This window comes from Petaurus breviceps, unplaced genomic scaffold, assembly GCF_028583685.1.
Source record: "Petaurus breviceps papuanus isolate PSGF00001 unplaced genomic scaffold, PetGlider_PUasm1.0 126, whole genome shotgun sequence".
In the NCBI taxonomy this organism is placed as follows: domain Eukaryota; kingdom Metazoa; phylum Chordata; class Mammalia; order Diprotodontia; family Petauridae; genus Petaurus; species Petaurus breviceps.
In genome coordinates this window covers 68,644,258-68,667,308 of record NW_027185655.1, presented here as the reverse complement: position 1 = coordinate 68,667,308, position 23,051 = coordinate 68,644,258, and the positions used below count along the sequence as shown (strand labels likewise).

Below are 23,051 nucleotides of genomic sequence, written 5' to 3'. Positions count from 1 at the left end.
TTGGACAGAGTGCCTTTGTTTTGTTTTTGAGGGTTTTTTTTCCACCTTTAAATGAGGTCTCTGCTCCTTTTCCACTCTAAATCTGTAATTTCTTGATGTAACCAAAGGTCTACAGGAGCCTGTTTCTGGTCCTTTTAGTATTTTGTGGGTAATGGTAACATTCAGGATGTGTATCTTTTACCCGTCCTTACCAACCTTTTTTTCTAGTTGTACATTGTCCTTGATGATGATGTTTCTTTTGAAATCCAAAATCCTCTGGGCCTCATTTTCTTCAACTGTAAATTAAGGGGGTTGGACCAGATAATCTAAGATCCCTTTGAGTGCTGTGACTATATATACTATGCCCTTAATAAAAATGTGAGAAAAGAGTAGTCTTTTGCAAATGCTTTTCTGTAGAATACCCAATTTTACTGTTCTACAATTACCTGAAAAGCTGTATAGAATACAAGATGTCACTGTATGTTTTTCTTGTTTAGTCTTTTCAGTCCTGTCTGACTGTCTGTGACCCCCATTGGGGCTTTCTTAGGAAAGATAATGGAGTGGTTTCCTATTTCCTTCTGCTCACTTGAGAGATGAGGAATTGAGGCAAATGGGGTTAAGTGACTTTGCCAGGGTTGCACAGCTAGTAAGTGTGTAAGCTAGTAAGGCCAGATTTGAACTCAGGAAGTTAAGTTTTCCTGGCTTCAGATCTGGTACTCTATCCTCTGTACCACCTAGCAGCCCTTCTACATGTATTGTTGATTTTTTTTTTAAAGGATTTTATTTGGTAGCTTAAAACAGTTCCTAAAATGCTCATCATCAATAAGGAATCTCTCAATCTTAGGTTAAATTGATAAAAGATTCCTTTATACATGTAACTGTCATGTTCAGTGACCTTTTGATTATCAGCATGAAGGCATAAAGCAGGAAGATATATGTTTGCCTTTGTCATAAAAGTTATTCTAGGGAGGGTCCAAATGACAGTGACATTTCCTCTACATCAGGTATTCCTCTTTGCAGATCATATTGAGTCTTAGAACATTGTAGTAATCTCCGATTATCCAAAAGAATTTAACAAGCTGACAGGAAAAACCAAATGGATGGAAACTGTCAACCAAATTATGACATGCATTTGAATGACCAATCCATTGAGTTTGTGTCTCAGTACAGTCACTTCAAATGGACAGTGACTTGAACTCAGAATTGAATTGAATTGAAGAGAGATTGGATTGGACTGTATGTGGGAATAATAATAGTAATAACTATAGCACCTTAAGATTTGCAAATCATTTCATAAATATCTTGACCCTCACAACAACCCTGGAAGGTAGCTGTTGTTATTACTCTGATTTTACAGATGAAACCAAGGTAGACAAGATTATGTGACTTGCTCAGGGTCACACAGCTAATCAGTGACTAAGATTATTTGAATTTATCTCTTTTCTAACCCTAGGTCCAGTTTTCTTTCTACTGGGCCCCCTAGATGCCTCTAGTGTTTGGGAAATTGCCAAATACTTGATTCTAATCTTTTTCACTCAAGCAAATATTTATGAAGCACTTCCAGTGTCCTAGACACTGTGGACACAAAGGCAGAAGTGAAACAACTGTCCTCAAAGAGCTTACATTCTGATCAAAGAGACAACATTATTTAACTATATGGAAAACAAATATAAGGTGATAATTGGGGAAGGGGGTCAAGAAAGACCTCATGTAAAAAGAGGTACTTGAGTTGAGTGTTACAAGAAACTAGGGATTCTAAGATGTGGAAATGAGGAAATGGTGTATTTCAGGCATGGAGACCAACCTGTTCAAAGTCATAGACAGGTGGTGAAGTGTTATGTGGGAGAAACAGCAAGAAATTTAGTCTAACTAACCTATAGTATATAAAGGGGAATAACAGGAAGGAGGGCAGAGGAGATGGGAATAAGCATTTATATAGTACCTACTATGGACCTGGCCTGTACTAATATTTGTAAAGGCTACAAATATTATCTCATTTGATCCTTACAACTCTGGGAGGTAGGTATTCTTATTGTCCCGTTTTATAGTTGAGGAAACTGAGGTGAGCAGGTTCTGTGGCTCTCCAAGGTCACATAGCTATTCATATGTCTTAAGTCCAGATTAGGAATTAGATCTTCCAGACTCCAAGCCCAGCACTCTGTCCATTGTGCCTCTAGCTTTATCCAAGGAAGGTGTGTTTGTGGAGGGTTTTAGATGCCAAAGAGAACAACTTTGCGTTTAACCCTTTAGGTACTAGTAATAGAGAGCCATTGGAGATAGAGCAGGGAAGTGACATGATCTGACGGACATGGTGCTGTTTGTTGGGGAATCTTAGAGCACCATGCACTGAATAGTTAAAATTAGCAGTGGATCCATGTGACACTGGGGAGACAGGATGAAATAATCGCCTAGTGTATGAATACTGGGGACATAAATGTCCATAAAGCAAGAATTATAGGTAATAAATGGGCAGCCCACTGGTACTCATAAAATGCAAAAAAAGACCTAGAATAAGACCTCTTAGCAGGTGGGGTTGATCTTCTTTTAAGGATTAATGAGATAATAGCATGGACAAAAATCCCGTAGAAAAGGTGTCGCCCATTAGCATAGGTTAAGAAACAAATAGTATCACTTTTGGACTCATCCTATCAACAAATGTAATGGGATTTTTTTTGATATCCCTGGTATTGGAGGACAGAACCTACACTGCCTTTGTAGGCCAGTTGTTATTTATTAGACTTACCCTACCTACATATGTTAAGTATTTAAAACATGATTAATCTAAAATGAAGTAAAACCTCTTTAATGAATGACTCTGGAGTGCTGTAGACTTTTGCATTCTCCATAAAAAGGAATTGTTAGGAAGTTAGTAGTAATTAATGCTAAGTAAATAATCTTTCCCCCCAGGGGCTTTAACTAGACACTACCCAGCCCAGATCCTACTACCAGGCTCAGTATTTCAGAGGCCAACTTGAAAGAGCCCTTCAACAACGCCTCTGCTTCCCTGCTCAGTTTTTATCAGGATCTCCTCCTTCTGACACAAGGTCATGTGTCAGACCCTTTCGAAGCCATCAGCTTCATGCTGAGCATGGCTACTCACCCCTTGGATGTGCAGAGAACCATCAACTATAATCTTTCTGGTAAAGTGGAAGACTGTCACACAATACTCATATGCCCTCTCACTGCCCACTAAGGTCCTTCCATTGAACGGTATCATCTGTTCTCCTATTGTGCCTTTCATACTCGATGGCTTTACCATCTCTTCTTCAGCTGAATCCTCCTGCATGTGTTCTCTTCTAAATAGAATGTAACTCTTTGAAGAGTCTCATTTCTCTGTATCCTCAAATGCTTGGCATGTAATAAATGCTCAATAAAAATTTGTTCATTTTATGCTATTTCATAAGCTGTCTAAGAGGATCCTTTCTACTAGAAAGATGAAACTACATCTTAAAGCCACCAGTTTATAAGAGAGTTTTTCTTTAATGCAGATTACGATTATTCATTGAACTAGATTTACAAGGATGGATATTAGTCAGCTTTTTACTTTGCATTTTTAAAGAAAGTCTATTAAATATTTGCTGAAGTTCAATTTGGTACTGATTTAAATTTTCTGAATAAATCAGATTTTACTATGTTTCAGAATACATTAACAAAAAGTAACTTCTTGTGGGCTTTATCCTCATTTCTTTTTTTTTTTTTTTGGAGGGGGGAGGTGAGGCAATCAGTTACTTGTCCAAGGTCACACAGCTAGTAAAAGTGTCAGGTGTCTGAGGATGGATTTGAACTCAGGTCCTCCTGACTCTAGGGTCAGTGCTCTATTCACTGTGCAACCTAGCTGCCCCTCCTCATTTCTTTATGGATGCTATAGAAATATAAAGAAACTAATTAGTATGTTTTGTGTACCTTAGTTGATAGACCTCTTTTATTTTGAGCTTTGTTATTGGCAACATGAATTTCCATTAAGTCTAAGTAAAACCTAAGAAGCTTATTCATGTAAGTCTCAATTAATATTTATGAGTATCTTCTGTATTAGTCATTGTGGGAGCTATAGCAATGACTTAACATAAAACAATTGCCATAATCTCACAAAGATTTACAAATTAGTAAGGGAAATAAATAGAAAATGGTAGTGCCATAAAGTATAAACTAGAGTACTTCCAGAAAGTTCCTTGGAAGTTCAAACATTTACAATTGCTTTTTTCCCTTTTATTTAGGTGAAAATCTCATCAAAACAAGACTTTAATTCTAACTTTAGATAATGGCAACTGGTGATTTAAAAAGAAGCTTACGAAATCTAGAACAAGGAATTCGATTGCTTGGTTATCCTAGAGAGGTGGATTATTCAGGGTAAGTTACAGTGACATACCTGACTCAATTTATTTTAGAGCTAGGATTTCAGGAGATGAAATAACTTTTAGAAAAATTGACTTCTGTAAGAGGAGTGGAGTGATTGAAGAAAAATACTGCTATATGGATACTATTTTAATTGATTTTATAAAGTCAATGTATGCATTTAAAAATTTTTGGAGTTACAGGAACACTTGCATTTTTTGCAATTATATATAGAACTTAACTTGAAATGTTTTGTTAACTAGCAGAGTTTTATACAGATTACAAAAACACAAATTTTATTTCAGTGTTGTATGGTTTTCTCATGCATCTTTGAGAGTGATAGATGTAGAAGGGCTTCTTATAAACTCATCTAAGCTAGTCCTGCTCTCCTTTCATCCTCTCTCTTCACTCTCCACCAATAAACCATCTAAATCAGACAGTTATTGATACCGAATGCCCTTCTTACTGTTGAACTATCCCTTTAACAAACAAAAACAGTTAAGCAAAATCGACTTACACAATAACTGGGTATAACAGCATATGTAATATTCTACACCTATAACAATCAGTCTCTCCACCTCTTTACTAAGAGGAGGTTAGTGTGTCATCATCTATTCTCTAAGGCAGAGGCTGTGGTGAATCTGAATTTTTCTGCCTTTTAGTGATATTTTAATTTCTATCATTGTAATCATTGCATATATTGTTTTCTCCAACTAGCTTCTATCAGTTCATGTACTTCTTTCCAAATTTCTCTTCTTTGTTATTATATCACAATAGTTTATATAATTTGTTTATCCATTCTCCACTCAATAGGTTCTTTTATTTTTCTAGTTATTTTGTATAATAAAAAGTTATACTCTGAAAATTTTGTTGTCTTTGGGACCTATCTGCCTCTTACCTTTTTGGAAGCACCAAAGATTCTGGCATTGCATTGCATAACTAGAAGTTTGTTGGCATTTCTGGAAAAATTCCAGATTGTTTTCCAGAAAAATTAGATCATTTCATAACTGAACCAACAATGTATTGCCATATCTGTCTTCCCCATAATTTTGACTCTTTGCATCTTTTATCATATTTGATGATTTGATAGATGTGGGTGTGAAGCAAAATTTCAAGGATGTTTTTAAATTTCATTTTTGCTATTCTTAGTGATCTGGATTATTTTCTTTTATTCGTTTTCCTGAACTCTTGATATTGTTCAATTTTATATTTCCTCTTCTTAATCTAAATATTCTCACTATTGTAATCCATTGCATTCCATTTCTTTATCTGACCATAATCTGTTATAGTTCTTTTTGGCCTTAAGCCTCAGTTCTCCTAAAACTGTTTTTTATTCTCATTGTGACTTTGAGTTCCTGTACTCTTCAGTCCTTCATAGGCTTCTCCTTGGCTTCATTTTCCTCCTTTCCCAATGCTGACCCTTTGTTAATCTGTTCAGTATTACTCTATTACACAGTTCTTTTGATTCCTTGCTTCCCTACCATTTGCCACGTATGCCTTGTTTCCAGTTCTTAATCCACTTTTCGATTTTTTAAAATTGTCCCAATAGTTTTTTCCTAATTTATTATTTATTTTTAGTATTCATTTTTTAAAAAATTCTGTGTTCCCAAGTTCTTGGCATCCTTTCCATCCCTTGCCCACCCCATCAAGAAGACAAGAAACACAGTGACATTTATACATTTGAAATCGTGCAAAAATATATTTCCATATTACCATGTTGCATTTTTTTTTTTTAAGCAATTGGGGTTAAGTAACTTGCCCAAGGTTACATGGCCAGTTATTTCTGGGTGTGGTGCTGAGTGTCTGAGCCCGGGATTCGATCTCCAGGTCATCCCAACACTGGAGCCGGTTCTCTTACTCGCTATGCTACCTGGCTGCCCCCATATTGCATTTTTTTAAAACAAGAAAAATAAAGTGAAAAAATTATGCTTCAGGTAGCACTCATTGTTCATCAGTTCTCTGGAGATGGATAACAGTTTTCATCATAAGTCCTTTGGAATTTTCTTGGATCATTATATTGATCAAAATAGCTAAATCACTCACAGTTTATCATCATACACTATTGCTATTACTGTGTATGGTGTTCTTTTGGTTCTGCTAACTTCTGTACATAATAAGTACATATAAGTTTTCCCAGGCTTTTCTGAAACCATCTTGCTTGTCATTTTTTCTAGCACAGTAGTATTCCATCCCAATCATATACCACATTTTATTCACTTGTTCTCCAATTGATGGGCATCCCCTTATTCTATAATATTTTGCCACCAAAAAAAGCTTCTATAAATATTTTTGCAGTACCAGTGGTTTTGATCATTACTTCTGTAAATTAAAAATTGAAGTCTAAGAAGTGCTATTCTCCTTATATTTCTGTTGTTTTCCATTATTTCCCTTGACATTCTAGATCTTTTATTTCTCCAAATAAATTTCCTTATTTTGTTTAGTTCTTCAAAGTATCTTTTTAGTCATTCTGTTTGTATAGTGCAAATCCATATATTTATTTAGGTAAATTGTTATTTTTCTTTCAGGTAAATAATATTTATTTTGTTGACACTTATGTAACCAATAAATATCCTTCACACTTGAAGGAGTACTTTATTTTTAAAGAGTGTTTTGTAATTGTATTTATCTAAATGTATAGAGATTTTTTGTAATTGTATTTATCTAAATGTATAGAGATCCATGTTTAGTAGATCTGTATATTACATGCATTTTGTAGTTATTTTGCTGTTATTTCCTCCTGAAATTTATTATTATTGTATAAAAATACTATTAGTTTTTGTAGATTTATTTTGTATCCTGCAACTTTGTTGAAGCTATTAATTATTTCAATAAATTTCTTTGCTTTTGCTAGTTCTCTAGGGTTTTCTACTCAAACCACTGAATTGAAAGCAAATAGGGATAATTTTTCACTTCTGTTGCTAGCATTTCTAGAATTATGTCTATTTCAGTGCAGTATTTTGAATCTTTACTTTGGAGTTTATTGGGAAGGCTTCTTTGAAAGTTAATCTTAGGTATTTACATTTTGGTGTATTAAAAATTTCCTCTCTGTGCTAATCTTTTTTAAGTTTTTCTTTTTGGGCACAAATGAATGCTGTATTTTGTCTAATATTTTTTCTATATCTATTGATATAATGTAATTTGGGGTGTTTCTGTTTTCAGTATGATTGTTTATTGTTCAAATATTGAGTTATTCTTCCACCTCTGGTTTTAAAATCATGGTCATAAAGACTCATCTTTTGATATGTTACTATAGTCTTTCTGCTAGGATTTTACTTAAAGTTTTGCATTAGTATTTTGTTAATGATACTGATTTATAATTCTCTTTGCTTCATCCTACTACAAAGTAATATTATATTTGTCTCAAAGGGAGTTTGAAATATATTTCCCTCAATCTTCTGAGAATTTGTGTATAACATGTACTATATTCTAATTTTTTATGTGTTTAATATAATTTACCTGTAATTTTATCTTTGCAGTCTCCCCTCCTCCAGTTACTTTTCAGCTAGTTCTATTTAATTTTCTAAGGTTTGGCTATTTATTTTAAATTAATGAGCCACCATCTTTCCTGTGTGTGTAAATATCGAATGAAACATCATTATATTCAAGTGCATATATACTTGTTAGAATTTTCATTTTTAATATATTACTTAGCTATTAGAAGTTAGAAAAAACATATGTTGGGTTACTTTTTTTATCTAAGTTAATTTTCTCCACAATGGAACTTATTTTGAGTAGCTAACAATTTCATGGTAGCTTTTCTTCTTTTTCTTTTGAGACTGGATCTTACTTAGCCTGGAAGTGTAGTAGCCACTCACAGACTTGATCTTACTACTGATCCTTAATGGAAGCTTTGATTTACTTTATTTCTGAAATGAACCACTTTGCCCCTACCTATTCATCTCTCTGCTCCTGGAACTTATGACCCTGTGCCACAGCACCAAACAGTTGACCAGCTTTATTGTCTCCCAGTAGCAGGAATTACAAGTGTTTGCCACCACCTTGGGTCATGGTAGCATTCTTAAAGGCAAAAATCTTAACCACATTTTTGAAGGTCTAATTTTGTGGGCTCATTAAAACACTTTTTTTTTCTTTCAACAGTTTAGTGAAAGGAGATCCTGCAGCATATTTGCCTATTATCAGCCATTCCTTGACTTCATATTCAACTTATGTAGCAGAATTTTTGGTCATCTCCAATACAGAACTCACGGCAAAGAATGATTATCGATTCATTGATTCTGTCTATAAGGTATTGTAAATTTATACAGCAAGAAACTTTTAAATTACTGATTAAAGTGAGGTTTATGTTTGCATTTGACTGTTAGGATATGTCTGTCCTATTATTTTAGCAATAGATAACTGGCTTAAATAATGGTGTAAAATACTAGATTTTTCAGTAACATTTTGAAATAAAATGTCAGTCAATGGAAGTTTTCTTGTTGGTTTAAAAGTAATAATAATGTGGCATTTGGATAGAGGTAAGAGATGTAACTATTCATTGAGTTCTCTAGTTCAGTGTATCATGAGTTAAATACATGTTTATCTCATGAGATATTATATTTATGAGAAGAAAGTGGCACAAAAGTAAAACTGCTAGAATTGGAGGGAAAACTTACTAGAGAGATCTTTTCTATAAGAGAGACAGAAAGTTTAGGATACTGGGGGGAAGGGAGAAGAGAGGTAAGAAAAGAGAAGGCTCCAGGGGGTGAGATGTCTCAAGTGTAATATGTCCAAAGCCAAACTCAGGGGTCCTTCCCCACTTCTTCACCCTTAACCTCTCACCCCTTCCTCTCCTCCCCATTTATGTATATGAACATGTATGTAGATATATCAAAGTCTCAGATCTTCTTAGCTACAAGGATCTAGGTCAGGTCTATCAGGAGAACCCTGGATCCTTTTCTTTTGATTGGTGAGTTTCTAGCCCACACTGCCATTTTCTTGAGGATCCCTAAACTTGCTCACTTCATTCCCTGTTCAACTTACTCTCATGACTTCCATCCTTTTCCACCTTCCCCTTTCTGTATTCTCTTTAATGTTTTGTCCTCCCCTATTAGAATACAAACTCTGGGCATAGGGACTTTCTTGATTTTTTTCTGTTTCCCCAACACTTAAAACAGTGCCTGGAACTCAGTAAGTGTCTGAAATATTTTATTTAGGTAACTGTTTAATAGAGTATGATCTTACCAATACCTTTAGAAGGAATTCAAAAAATATATATATAGAAGACTCTAAAAGGTGTTTTGATGAAACTGTTAACATGTAAGTGTTGTTACATGTAAGGGTATAACACCATTAAGATGGAATGACTTGGAAATACTAGGTTATTGCATAATCTAGTGACTTGGTGGCCATCTCCCTTAGAACTATTTTAAAGAATCCAACTATGTCACAGATTCCAAAATTAGCTACTATCCTTCCAGATGACTAGGCTGTCAATGTCAGTCATATCCAATCAGTTGACAATCAGCATCTCTCTCACATATCCCTTTCTTTCTTCTCATGTGGCTGTACCCCTAGTCGGGCCCTCATTCTTAACATTTACAGTAGCCTCCTAATTATGCTTCCTTGCCTCAGGTCTTTCACTGTGCCATTCTCTCATCCATATAGCTGCCAAAGTAATTTTCCTAATGCACATGTCTAATTATGACATTCCTCTAGTTAATAAACTCCAATGGCTTCTTGTTACCTGTAGGATCAGTTATAAACTCTGCTGTTTAAATGTGTCTATGAAAGTCATTCACAATCTTACTTTAACCTATATTTCCAGCCTTACACATTACTCTCCCTCTCTGCAGTCCAGACAGATTGACTTTCTTGTGGTTTTTCATGCACAGTACTCAATCTCTCATCTCCATGCCTCTGCACTGGCTGCCCCCCAGGTCTGGAATACACTGCCTTTTCACTTTTGCCTCTTAAAAGTCCTGTTTACCTCTAAACTTAAGTTCTGTCTTTAAACTTCCTGATTTCCCCTGCTTCTAATGTCCTCCACACAAAATTATTTTGTTTTAATTTTGTATGTACTTAACTATATACATGTTGTTTTCTCCAAGAGGATATAAGCCCTTTGCAGGTAGCAAGTTTTACTTTTGTCTGTGTAATCTCCAGTTCCTAACATAGTGCTTGAGAAATAATAGGTACTTAATAATACTTATTTATTGATTGACTGATTGATAAGTGGAGGCAGAAACAGCAGCAGAATTGTTATTGGAGTATGTGCAGTAAACCACCTTTTTTTTTAAGAGACCATTCTTTCACTCATTTCTTATTAAGCATTGATCACTGAATTGCCTCAGTCAGAGTGAGACCTGTTAAAGACCTTAGCTTGCAAAGGCGAAGGTTCCCCAGTGCATCCTGGGCCATCTCCAGTTGTCCTGACGTATATCTGGCCACTGGACCCAAATGGCTCCTGAAGTGAAAGTGAGGCTGGTGACTTTGCATAGGCCTCCCTCACTTAAATTCAGTTCACTTGTATGTCATTGCATCACCTCTCTGATGTCATGGTCTTCTTTGAGAATGGAGAACAAATAGCAGTAGCAGACCACTTGGACAGAACAAGACTTTAGATAAAAAGTTTAGGAAACTGGTATCAAATTAGGCACAAAAGCACAATGTGGTGATAGTGTGTTTTCATTTAAGATGAAAGTCTATCTGATACCAGTTAGACTACCAAAAAATTGTTTTTTAGAGCTAGAAAAAAAAATATCAAAATTCATCTGGAAGGACAAAAGGTCCAGAATATCAAGAGAATTAATGAAAAGAAATGCTAGGGAAGGCAGCCTAGCCATACGAGATGTTAAATTGTATTATAAAGCATCAGTCATCGAAACCACTTGGTATTGGCTATGAAATAGAGGGGTAGATTAGTGGAATAGGTTAGGTACACAAGACATAGTAGGCAATAACTATAGCAATCTACTGTTTTATAAACTCAAAGATCCCGGTTTCTGGGATAGGAACTCACTGTTTGACAAAAACTGCTGGGAAAACTGGAATATAGTATGGCAGAAACTGGACATAGACCACCATCTGATACCATATACCAGAATAAAGTCCAAATGGGTACATGATCTAGGTATAAAGGCTGATATTCTGTCAGATTTATGGAGAATGGAGGAATTTTTCACCAAACAAGAGCTACAGAATATTATGACATGCAAAATGGATAATTTTGATTACATTAAATTGAAAAGTTATTTCACAAAGCCAATGCAGCCAAGATTAGGAGGGAAGCAGAAAACTGGGAAAGAATTTTTATAACCATTGTCTCTGATAAAGGCTTCATTTCTAAAATACATCGAGAACTGAGTCAAATTTATAAGAACACAAGTCATTCTCCAATTGATAAATGGTCAAAGGATTTGAACAGGCAGTTTTCAGAGGAAGAAATTAAAGCTATTTATAGTCATATGAAAAAAATGCTCTAAATCACTATTGATTAGAGAGATACAAATCAAAACAACTCTGAGATACCACATTAAACTTGACAGATTGGCTAGCATGGCAAAACAGGAAAATGATAAATGTTGGAGAAGATGTGGGAAAGTTGGAACACTAATTCATTGTTGGGTGGAGCTGTGAGCTGATCCAACCATTCTGGAGAGCATTTTGGTTCTGTGCCCAAAGGGCTATAAAAATGTGCATACACTTCAAACCCAGCAATACCACTTCTAGGGCTGTATCCCAAAGAGATCATAAAAATGGGAAAAGGACCCACATGTAAAGCTGTACAGCAGCTCTTTTTGTGATGACCAAGAACTGGAAATCAAGGGAATGCCCATCATTTGGGGAATGACAAAACAAGTTGTGGTGTATGAATGTAATGGAATACTATTGTGCTATAAGAAATGATAAATAGGTGGACTTCAGAGAAACCTGGAAAGACATATACGAACTGATGCTGAGTGAGGGGAGCAGAACCAGGAGAACATTGTACAAATAACAGCCATAGTGTTCGAGGACCAATTTTGATAGACAAATCTTGTCAGCTTGTCCCTTCTCAGCAATGCAAGGACCTAAAACAATTCCAAAGGACACATGATGGAAAATGCCTGCCACATCCAGAGAAAGAACTGTGGAGTCAGAGTGCAGAATGAAGAAGACTATTTTCTTTTTTGTTTTGTCCTATTTTTTTCTTACAGTTTTTCCCGTTTGTTATTTTTCTTCTGTGCAACATGACTAATGTGAAAATGTGTTTAATAGGAATATATTTGTAGAACCCATATCAGATTGCAAGCTGTCTTGGGGAGAGAAAATTTATAACTTAAGAAAGTAAATGTTGAAAACTAAAAATAAATAATTTAAAAAAGAAAGAAAGTCTCTCTGGCCAAAATAGAGCTGCTAATTCATTCATCAAGAGGAGAAAAACCCACCATAAGTAAGTATCTGATTTATCAGTAACAGGGACCTAATTCTCACTTTCATTGGATGTTGAAGTGGAAATGAGATAGAATTTAGGAAGAGTGGATTTGAAAAGTGTTCAAATAGAAGGATAAGTAGTATGTTTTAAACTAAATTCTAGAGAGAAAGGCTGCTTACTAGGTTTGGGAAGTACTATTCTTGTTTCATTCCTATCTTTTTTCATTATTTCCCTTGCTACTCTAGTTCTTTTCCTCCAAATGAATTTTGTTATTTTCTTGAGTTCTATAAAATATCCATTTGATAATTTGAGTGGTATAACATTATCTTTGGTAATATTAAAATTTTTGTTATATTGGGCTAAGTTGCTTTTTAATCCTCAGGATGCTTTTAATTTGCAGTAATGAAAACTTAGTCATTTTTAGGCATCTTTTAAATCATTACATATGAATAGTGAATATTTTTTAGTTTTTCTGTGATGCCCAATAAAGTTCACACTCCTTAGCCTAACAATGGAGGCATCTACGTTACTGCTATTTCTCCTTATTACTCTTTCCTCTAAAAACTATGCTCCAACCAAACTAGATCAATCAGTTTTCACCATTCATATCTGTTCTTCCCCCCTTTTATATTATCTACAAGCCTCTTTATAATATCTGTAAACATTGATTAAACCATTGACATTCCATATACAAAATGCTTATCCTGTGACCAATCAGTTGAAGCACTGAAATGAACTATATCAGTATTGACAATCCCACAGAAACCACATTTGAGGACAATAGAATGGTGTCTTGCAGGTTTTCCTTGGAAAGGCAAACCATGTAATTGTTTTCATTTTATGGAACACTTGATCATCTTTTTTAGCATTGACTATAATGATTGTAGTCTAAATGACCATTTTAGATATAATTACAGTTTATGTGCCAGTATTTTTTGTGGAAGATGAGAAGATGTTAACGTCAATGATTAGATGATTGAAAAAGCATTTGTCTTTGTTGTTCAGTCTTTCAGTTATATCTGAGTCTTCATGATGTCATGGACTATAGCACAACAGGCACTTTTATCCTCCACTGTTTCTCAAAGTCTATTCATGTTCATCTTCTTTGTTTTGGTGGTACTATATCAGTCTCAACTTCTGCCATACCCTTTTCATTTTACCTTCAATCTTTCCCAACATCAGGATCTTTTCCAGTGAATCCTGTTTTCTAATTATATGGCAAAAGTATTTCAGCTTCAGTATTTGACCTTCCTATGAAAAGTTTGAATTAATTTTTTTTAAGTATTAACTGATTTTGCCTCCTTGTTCTCAAAAGTGTTCTTCAGCACCATAATTTGAAAGGTTTGTTCTGCAGCACTCATCTTTCCTTACAGTCCCAACTCTCACAGCTACACGTTGCTACTGGAAAAACCACAACTTTTGACTATATGGATCTTTGTTGCAAGGTGATGTCTCTGCTTCTTAGTATCCTGTCCAGATTTTCCATAACTTTCCTTCCAAGGAGCAAGAATCTTTTAATTTCATGGCTGCAGTCTCATTCTACTGTGATCTTTGAGCCCAAGAATATAAACTCTGACACACATCTGCTTCTTCTTCCTCTGTTTTCAGGAAGTGATGGAATCAGTTGCCAAGATCTTAACTTTTTTGATGTTAAGCTTCAAGCCAGCTTTGTTACTCTTCTCTTTCACCCTCATCAAGAGACTTCTTAATTCCTCTTCACTTTCTGCCATCAGAGTGCTAACTTCCACATGTCTGAGATTGTTGCTATTTCTCCTGGCAACTTTTGAGTCTAGCTTTTGATTCATTCAGCCAGGCATTTGCATGACATATTCTGCATATAAGTTAAAAGTATACAAGCCAGTATACAGCCTTGTCACACTCCTTTTCCTGTCAATCAGTTGATCAGTCAGTCGATCCATGTTTGTTTCTACCTGATGCTGCTTGGCCTGCGTATAAGCTCCTCAGGAAACAAGTAGGATGATCTGGCACTCTCATCTCTTTGAGGACTTGCCACATTTTGTTGTGTTCCACACAGAGGCGTTAGTGTAGTCAGTGAAGCAGAAGTATATGTTTTTCTGGAACTCCCTTGCTTTTTCCATAATGCAATAAATGTTGGCAGTTTGATCTCTAGTTCCTCTGACTCTTCAAAACCAGCCTGCTCTTCTGGTAGTTCTTGGTTCACATATTATTAAAGCCTAGCTTGCAGAATCTTAAGCATAACCTTGCTGGTGTATGAAATGAGTACAGTTGTTTGGTGATTTGAACTTTCCTTGGCATTGTTCTTCTTTAGGATTAGGATGTAAACTGATCTTTTCCAATCCATTGGTCACTCGTGTTTTCCAAATTGCTGGCATTTTAACAGCATCTTTTAGTGTTTAAATAGCTTGGCTAGAATTGCATCACCTCCACTAGACTTATTGTTAACAATGCTTCCTAAGGCCCACTTGACTTCATTCTCTAGGATGTCTGACTCCACATCCATAGTCACACCATTGTGGTTATTAGTGATGTTGAGTTCTTTTTTGCATAGTTCTTTGTATATTCTTTCTACATCTTCTTAATCTCTTTTACTTCTGTTAAATCCCTACCATTTTTGTCTTTTATCATACCTATTTTTGCATGAAACATTTCCTTGATATCTAATTTTCTTGAAGAGATCTCGTCTTTTCCCATTCTGTTGTTTACTTCTGTTTTTTTTTGCATTGTTCATTTAAGAAAACCTTATCTCTCTTTCTTAGTCTCTGGAATCCTGCATTCAGTTGGGTATATCTTACCCTTTCCTTTTCCTTCTTTCCTCTGCTGCTTATAAAAGCCTCATCAGACAGCAGTTTTGCTTTCTTCTTATTTTTCTTTGAAATGTTTTCTGTTGTTGCCTCCTATACAGTATTGCAAATCTCTGCCCATTGTTCTTCAGGCACTCAATCTACCAAATCTAATCCCTTAAATCTATTTATCACCTCCACTTCATACTCATAAGTGATGTTATTTAGGTCATACCTATATGGTCTAATGGTTTACTATCCTTTCTTCAGTTAAGTCTGAATTTTGCACTGAGAAACTCATGGTCCTCAGTCAACTCTTAAGTCTTGTTTGAACTGACTTTATAAAGCTTCTCCACCTTTGGTTGCAAATCCATCTGATTTCTGTATTGACCATCTAGTGATGTCTATGTGTAAAGTTGCATTATGGGTTGTTTAAAAAGTATTTGTTAGTGCCAGCGAGTTATCTTGACAAAACTTTCTTAGTCTTTGTCCTGCTTTCATTTTGTATTCCAAGGCCAAACTTGCCTGTTGCTTTAATTGCCTTTTGTTTTCCTGCTTTAGCATTCCAATTCCATTTGGTGAATGTGACATCTTTTTTTTTGATGGTATTTCTAGAAGATATCATAGGCCCTTATAGAACTGATCTACTTGCATCTCTTTGGCACCAGTGGTTGGAGCATAGACTTGTATTACTGTGATGTTGAACTTGAACTCAAACATACCATTCAGTCATTTTTGATATTATACCCCAATGCTGCTTTTGTCACCCTTTTATTGACTATGAGGGCTACTCCATTTCTTCTAGGGATTCTTGCCCACAGTAGTATGTGTAGTGATCATCTGAATAAAAAGGCATTTATTTACTCTCTTCCACACAGTACCTTACTTCTTCAGCTTCCCTTAGTATTCAGTGATTTCAATGGTGAGCATAGGGGAAAACAGTGAGAAATATTAAAAGAGGTATTCAGTGAGAGAGAAATTTCAAACATTCTTGAGAAAAGACCAGAACTAAGTAGAAAATTTGACTTTCAAATACAAGACTCAAGAGAAACATGAAAAGGTAAACAGGAAAGAGATATCATAATGGACCTATTAAAGTTAAACTGTTTGTACATGGAAAGATGATACTTGTAACTCATATTTTCTCATTTCTCATTATTAGGGTAGTTAGAAGGAGTATATATAGACAGAAGGCACAGGTGTGAGTTGAGTATGAAGGGATGCAATCTAAAAAATAAAATTAAGGGATGAGAGAGAAGAATGTACCAGGAGAAGGAGAAAGGGAGAGGTAGAATGAGGTAAATTAACTCACATAAAAGAGGCAAGAAAAAGCTTTTACAATGGAGGGGAAGTGGGGGAGATGAAGGGGAATGAGTGAATGAATCTTACTTTTATCAGAATTGGCTCAAAGAGGGAATAATACACACTCAATTGGGTATAGAAATCTATCTTGCCCTACAGCAAGGAGATAAGAGAAGGAAGGGGCGGGGGATGATAGAAGTGAGGGCAGATTGGGGGAAGAGGTTATTAGAAGCAGAATACTTTTGAGGAGGGATGTTGTGAAAGGAGAGAGTAGAATCAACAGGATGGGGAATAGGATGGAAGGAAGTACAGTTAGTCTTTCACAACACGTCTATTATGAAAGTGTTGCATGAGAACATAGGTATAATCTATATTGAATCACTTGCCTTCTAAATAAGAGGGGGAGGGAAGAAGGGAGAGAATTTGTAATTCAAAGATTTAAAAATGAATGTTAAAACCATTTTTACAAGTAACTGAGGAAAAATGAAATATTAAATAAAATTTTAAAAAATAAAATCTTACTAAAAAAAAAAAGAAGCCAAGACATGAAAGCCTCATGCCTATGTATCATGAATACTTTGTACAGTAAGAGAGTTAGAAGGCACCCAATATGACAGATACAGTATTACAAATAAAAGAAATTGATTAAATCGTGACAGGAGACGTATAATAGATGACTAAGCCATGTGTTACATTATTGTTAATGTCACTTTTTTTTTCACTTTTATTGCAATCTATTGCTTTTATATCACATGCTCATTTCAGAGCATCCTTCTATCTAATGAGCCATCTTTAACACAAAGATAGGACCTAATGAAAGGTCTCCAGAATGTTGGGTTGCTATCTACCACCCCTAGAAGATATATCCTGACTTACTCTATATTAATTTACATTAATTTTACTTCTGGTTGTTGTGCTATTTGTTCAGCCAAGCTTCTAGTATTTTGATTGCATTTATTGTCTCCTAATTTTTATATTCATCCTTTTAAGTCATTTAGCTGTAGTTCATTTTGTATATTCAGAGTCACTAAGAACTCAAAATAGCTAAAAGCCAGTAAACTATCAGTATGTACTATTCCAATTAGGGGAGATATCATTTTATACTCTAGGAAAGTAAATGAAACAGATGCATTGTCCCATCCATACACACTAAGATAATATTCTAAACAGGAAGAATTCTTATTTTGAAAATAAATTCCATGTTGATTTTTTTTTTGTCTTTGCAGCTTCTTCGAGATAAGTTTCATTATAAACCAATTTTGACAAAAAAGCAGTTTTTCCAGTATGGGTTTGTGGAATGGAAGATACAGATTGTCTGTGATATTTTGAATTTAGTGATGAAAAAACACAAGGAACTGTGTAACCTGGATAAGGTAATTCCTTGGCAAATTATCTAATATTTGAATGCATAAAATGTATTATATTCAGAAAATTCATTTTAATCATTAGTGTTACACTGATAGAAGGGACCTTTAAAATAACTTGCCTTCTTCTGACCTCTGACAGATCTCTTTATTTAAAAAGTTTTTTTTTTAATCTCCTAATTATCTTCCAGTCTTTTCACATCCTTCATCCCTAGTCATTAGATATAGCAAATTTAAATTTTAAAAAGAAGAGAAAAAAATTAGCAAAACTGATCAGTCTATGGAAAAAGTCTAAAAATATATGCAATATATCATACCCATTTGACTTTTTACCTCTGACAAAGGAGGTAGAATGTCTTCTCGTATTTCATTTTTAGGGCCATACTTCTTAGAAATTAGTTAACATTCACTTTTTATAATTTTGTAGTTATTCTTTCCATTTACATTGTCCTAGTCATTATGTATATTTTTTCTGTTGCTCTGCTTTACTTCACTTCACATCAGATTGCATAAATCTTTCTATTCTTCATGTTTGTTGTTTCTTTAAAAAAAATTAGAAGCTTCACAAAACTTTTAACCTCCAGAATGGTGTGCTTTAGATTTAATATCATTTATTTGACAGTTAATTTAGTTACAATTTTGTTTTTCTTTTTTCCACTTGGTAAATACAAAACTTTTTACTTGAGAGTAATTTTATAAATATATTAAAACTTTTAAGTCTGAGTGTTGTCTCATTTCTCAGTAACAAGGACAATACCAGTAATAATAACTGATTTACATAACGCTTGGAATATATACAGTTTTAAAAGCCTTTTAAAATTTAATTACTGATTATTGATTTTATTAAGTGATATACAGAGAAGTGAGTTGTTCCTGTAATTTATCCTGAATTTTTACCTAGTGGGATGAATTCTTCATGAACAAGTCCATTTAAATTAATGAAGTTCAGCATAGTCTTTGTGGTTTAATTTGCATGTTTTCTCAAAACTCAATACTTGAGTTTTCCATTTGTAGATTTTTATGCTTTGCCATGGGTTCTATGACATTTTTTCCTACATAATCCCTGCCTTATATAGGCTTCCCAGCTTTTTTGTTTTGTTCACCTTTAAACTGAGCAGTCAGAATAGATGTTAAGTCTTTACTTCTCATCACTCCAAACATATATTCCAGTTTTTGTAAAAACTTTTGTCAAATTCAAGTTTTCTTTCAGATTAAATTTATTTAAATTAACCTTTCAGTCATTTTGGTCATTAATTATTTGATTGAAATTAGATGGCAGTCTGCTGTAGTTTAAAGTGCTTTATATAGAAGCCAGGAGATTGAGTTTCTAGTTTAGACTTTTCAGCTAACTAAATAGTAATAATTATGAGTACTTTATTAATAATTATTAAGCACTTTACATATATTTTCTCATTTGATACAGCAACATTTAGCTATTTATGGATGCATCTGTCATTGTGTAGATAAGGAAGCTAAAATATATATCACATGTCTATGATTACATAGTATTTCATTTATCATTATGGATATCTTTCCTATATTATTTAAACTTTGTATGTCAACCAAAATTGACATCACATCATTTCCATAAGCTTCTTTGGACATGCCAAGTACAGATTTGTTTAATTTTCTTTTTACTCCTGAAATAAAATATAATTTTTTTTAGCATAGCTACAATCACAAAACTGAGTGATCAGCTTTGAAATTTTTCTTCCTCGACTTAGAAGATACTTATAAGAGATAGTGATCACTCTTCTTCTGACCTCCAACAGATCTCACAAAAGCAGCTTCATTGCTCTGTAGTCACATCTTATATGAATAATTAAGTAGTGACATTGTTTAAAGCTATGTGATACTTTTGTCAAAAAAATATTGTTTTGAATATCTTCCTTCTTTAGGCTGTAACACAGAAAAAGAAAATTCGGCCCATCAAGTCAGAGGCTTTTATAAATTTTGAGAAAACTCTTGTAGAACCTGTTGTTCCTGACATCACATTTAGGGGTATGCCTTCAGAGCAGGTATGGATGTTTAAAGTATGTTTTGCTTCATAATAAATACCTTATGATTTGGAATAAATGTGATTTGTGTAATCAAGCAAAACCTAAGAGGTACTTTTCTGATACAGGCTAAGTAAAGAATGTTGATAATTTTGATAGAAGTGTACTTTACACAGTCCCATGGAAAGCATCATTGATGTATACCACAGAATTGAATTAAATTAAATTATATCTTCAAGGCACTGGAGGGGTATACCAAGACAAACAGTCCTTGTTCTCAGAGAACTTATCTTCTCTTGAGAGAGCTACAGCTTCTAATAGAATCCAAGAAGCTTTTATTAAGTGCCCACTATGCATGAGGGATTTTGTTAGGTGCTGAGAATACAGACAAAAGAAAAACTTAACTCAAGAAGCATACATTTTACCTGGGGTGGAGAGAAGGAGATATAAAGTATACTGAGATAAGTATAAATATAATCATTTGAGGAAAATGAAAACTCTAATAATGGGAGTTGGGACACATCAAGAAAGGCAGCCACTGAGTTCCACAGATTCAATCCAGGCTTTAGGGAAACTAGAGCTAAAAGAAAGTAAAGCAGAAGTGCATTCCAGGTACTTAGGGACAACTTGGGGAAAGCATGGAGATGGGAGGTGAAATGCTAAATTTGGGTAATATCAAGTAGACCTTTTTGTTTGCAGTGTGGTGCTTGAAGGAGAGTTATATGAAGTAAATCTAGGAAGGTAGACTAAAGTCTGAGTAAAATACTTTAAATGCCAAGCTAAAATATTTGTGGTACATCATATTTGGCAATAGGGAGCAACTAAGGGTTCATGAACAAGAGTAATGACATTGGTTATCCTGAAGTCCATCTCTACTCCAATTGAATTCCTCCCTCACATAGTTGTAAAAGTGATTTAAAAAAAAAATTGGTCTCTATCATCCAGCCACCTCCCTCCCACTCAATCAACTATTGTTTTTATTTTATTTCTAATACTGAATACAAACTACTTTGTTATTTAAGGCCTTCTGCAACCTCAGTTCTCTTGCATGTTAGTACCTTCCACACCATGTGTGGTTTATCCATACCTACTTATTTACTCTTTCTCTCATGTGAAGCCCCCAGTTCTGGTATCTGCATTTTCACTGGTTGGCCCAGATGTTTGGAAGGCATAGCCCTCCTACTGTCTCTGACTTCCTTTAGAACTCAGATCTACGGACATAGGTGGCATAGTGAATAGAGTGAGCATTGGCCCTGGAATCAGGAGGACCTGAGCTCAAATCTGGCCTCAGACACTTGACACACTTACTAGCTGTGTGACCTTGGGCAAGTCAGTTAACCCTAATTGCCTTGCCTTTCCCTCTAAAAAAAAAAACCACCAAACCAAACTCAGATCTAGTGCTACCTTTTAAAGTTACTTTGTATCTACTCTGTGTGTGTGTGTGTGTGTGTGTGTGTGTGTGTGTAGTGTGTGTAGTGTATACCTTTGTATGTACTTGTTGTCTTACCTATTAAAAGTATTAGCTCCTTGAGGACAGGAGCTATTTTTTTTTCTTTATATTACTAGTGCTTAGCTTAATGCCTAGCACATAGTAAATACTTTAAATTGCTTCACTAACCAATAAGTGTTGAGGTTCAAGGTGTGTTGCAGGGTTTTTTCAAAAAGAATTCATAGACTTGAATCATCTCCAACCCAAGCAAAGGCATTTATTGAGAAATAAACCTTTCAGAAAGTGCTCTAAGTTCCAAGAGGGAACCAGCAGCTTAGCAGAGTAAGTCAGGGATTTTTAGAGCAAAAGATGCCATTACATCATTATAGAACATATGAATATTAAAATGTAGGAGGGCTTTATTGATATGGAAGGGGTCCTATCCTTGGTGAAATTACACATGCAATTACCCAAAATGCATACAGAAAAGCCCCAGGGTGGGGGGATGAGAGGCAGTTATTTATGATAATGATATTAAAATAAGTCTCTCTCTGTCATAAGTTCACCTTAGGACAGTTCTTTAGTATTACTGCACAGACATCCACTTAGGCTGTGATTTAGTGGTCAGACATTCTAGTCTATGTCCTGTTAATGTTGCTTTCTGATTGGCTGGTTATTGTGGTCCTGTCTGAGCCTAAATGAATGATGTGTTTAAGAACATGAACACACCTGCTTTTCTAGTGAGGCATATGAGGAAGCTGAGATATTGGGAGTGGAGGTGGTAGCTAGATTGGGGTTGGGGGCAGTGGCTAGATTCCATCAGTAAGCTTTAGTGGTTTCTTGAGACTTCTAGGATTACATATACTTACATATATTACATATACCCTGGCCTTTAAAGCTCTTTACAATTTGGTTACAGTCTGCTTCTCCTGGTGTGTTATATAGTACTTCTCTTTACTCACTGTACAATTAACCCATTCTGACTTTACTGTTCCTTACACAAGAATCTGTCTCCCATTTCCATGCCTTTGAAATGCTCAAAGGAAATTATCATTAGCTACTATGCCTTACTGTGGTGACACCCTGGGAATTTCAGTGACCCCTCTCTGACCCTTTGCCCCAATAGCCATAATTGAAGGGAGCGACTTGTAGGAAATAGAATTTTGGTCTGTGAAATCACTGGTTACCAACCACTGCCCATAGATGGGGAGGTAAGCTCCCAGAGTCTTAGAAATAGCAATATGCTTAGGTCACAAGCTCTGCCTCTACCCTTCACAACTATCATCCAGGAGAGCAGACTTTGTGAAAAAGGGACACAACATTCCCTCCTATCCCCTGTCACCAATTAATTTACCAATTTGCTCCTGTGGGGCAGATTAGACATGGCCTGTGCCACATGGGTCAAACCACCAGTAGCACTTTGATGACCATCTCCTATAATAATACCCCAGTGGAAACATATCCAGAGTCTTGGACCCTCAGGAATTGTTGTGTCCTACCGTGTTTCCCTGATAATAAGACACTGTCTTATTA

The 23,051-nt window shown here is 35.1% G+C and overlaps 1 protein-coding gene across 8 annotated transcripts in view; it reads left to right on the top strand.

The window, feature by feature from the left end:
• CEP44 (centrosomal protein 44) overlaps positions 1-23,051 on the top strand; it is a 60,643-nt gene that overhangs the window by 2,318 nt on the left and 35,274 nt on the right. For all 8 annotated transcript variants that reach the window (XR_011169969.1, XM_069096760.1, XM_069096787.1 and 5 more), the window contains exons 2-5: positions 4,194-4,326; positions 8,410-8,557; positions 17,955-18,101; positions 19,991-20,110. Coding sequence is in view for 7 of the 8 variants with exons in the window: in XM_069096760.1 (XP_068952861.1) it covers positions 4,238-4,326; positions 8,410-8,557; positions 17,955-18,101; positions 19,991-20,110 (504 nt within the window). In the remaining variant the exon portion in view is untranslated. The remainder of the gene's footprint in view (positions 1-4,193; positions 4,327-8,409; positions 8,558-17,954; positions 18,102-19,990; positions 20,111-23,051) is intronic.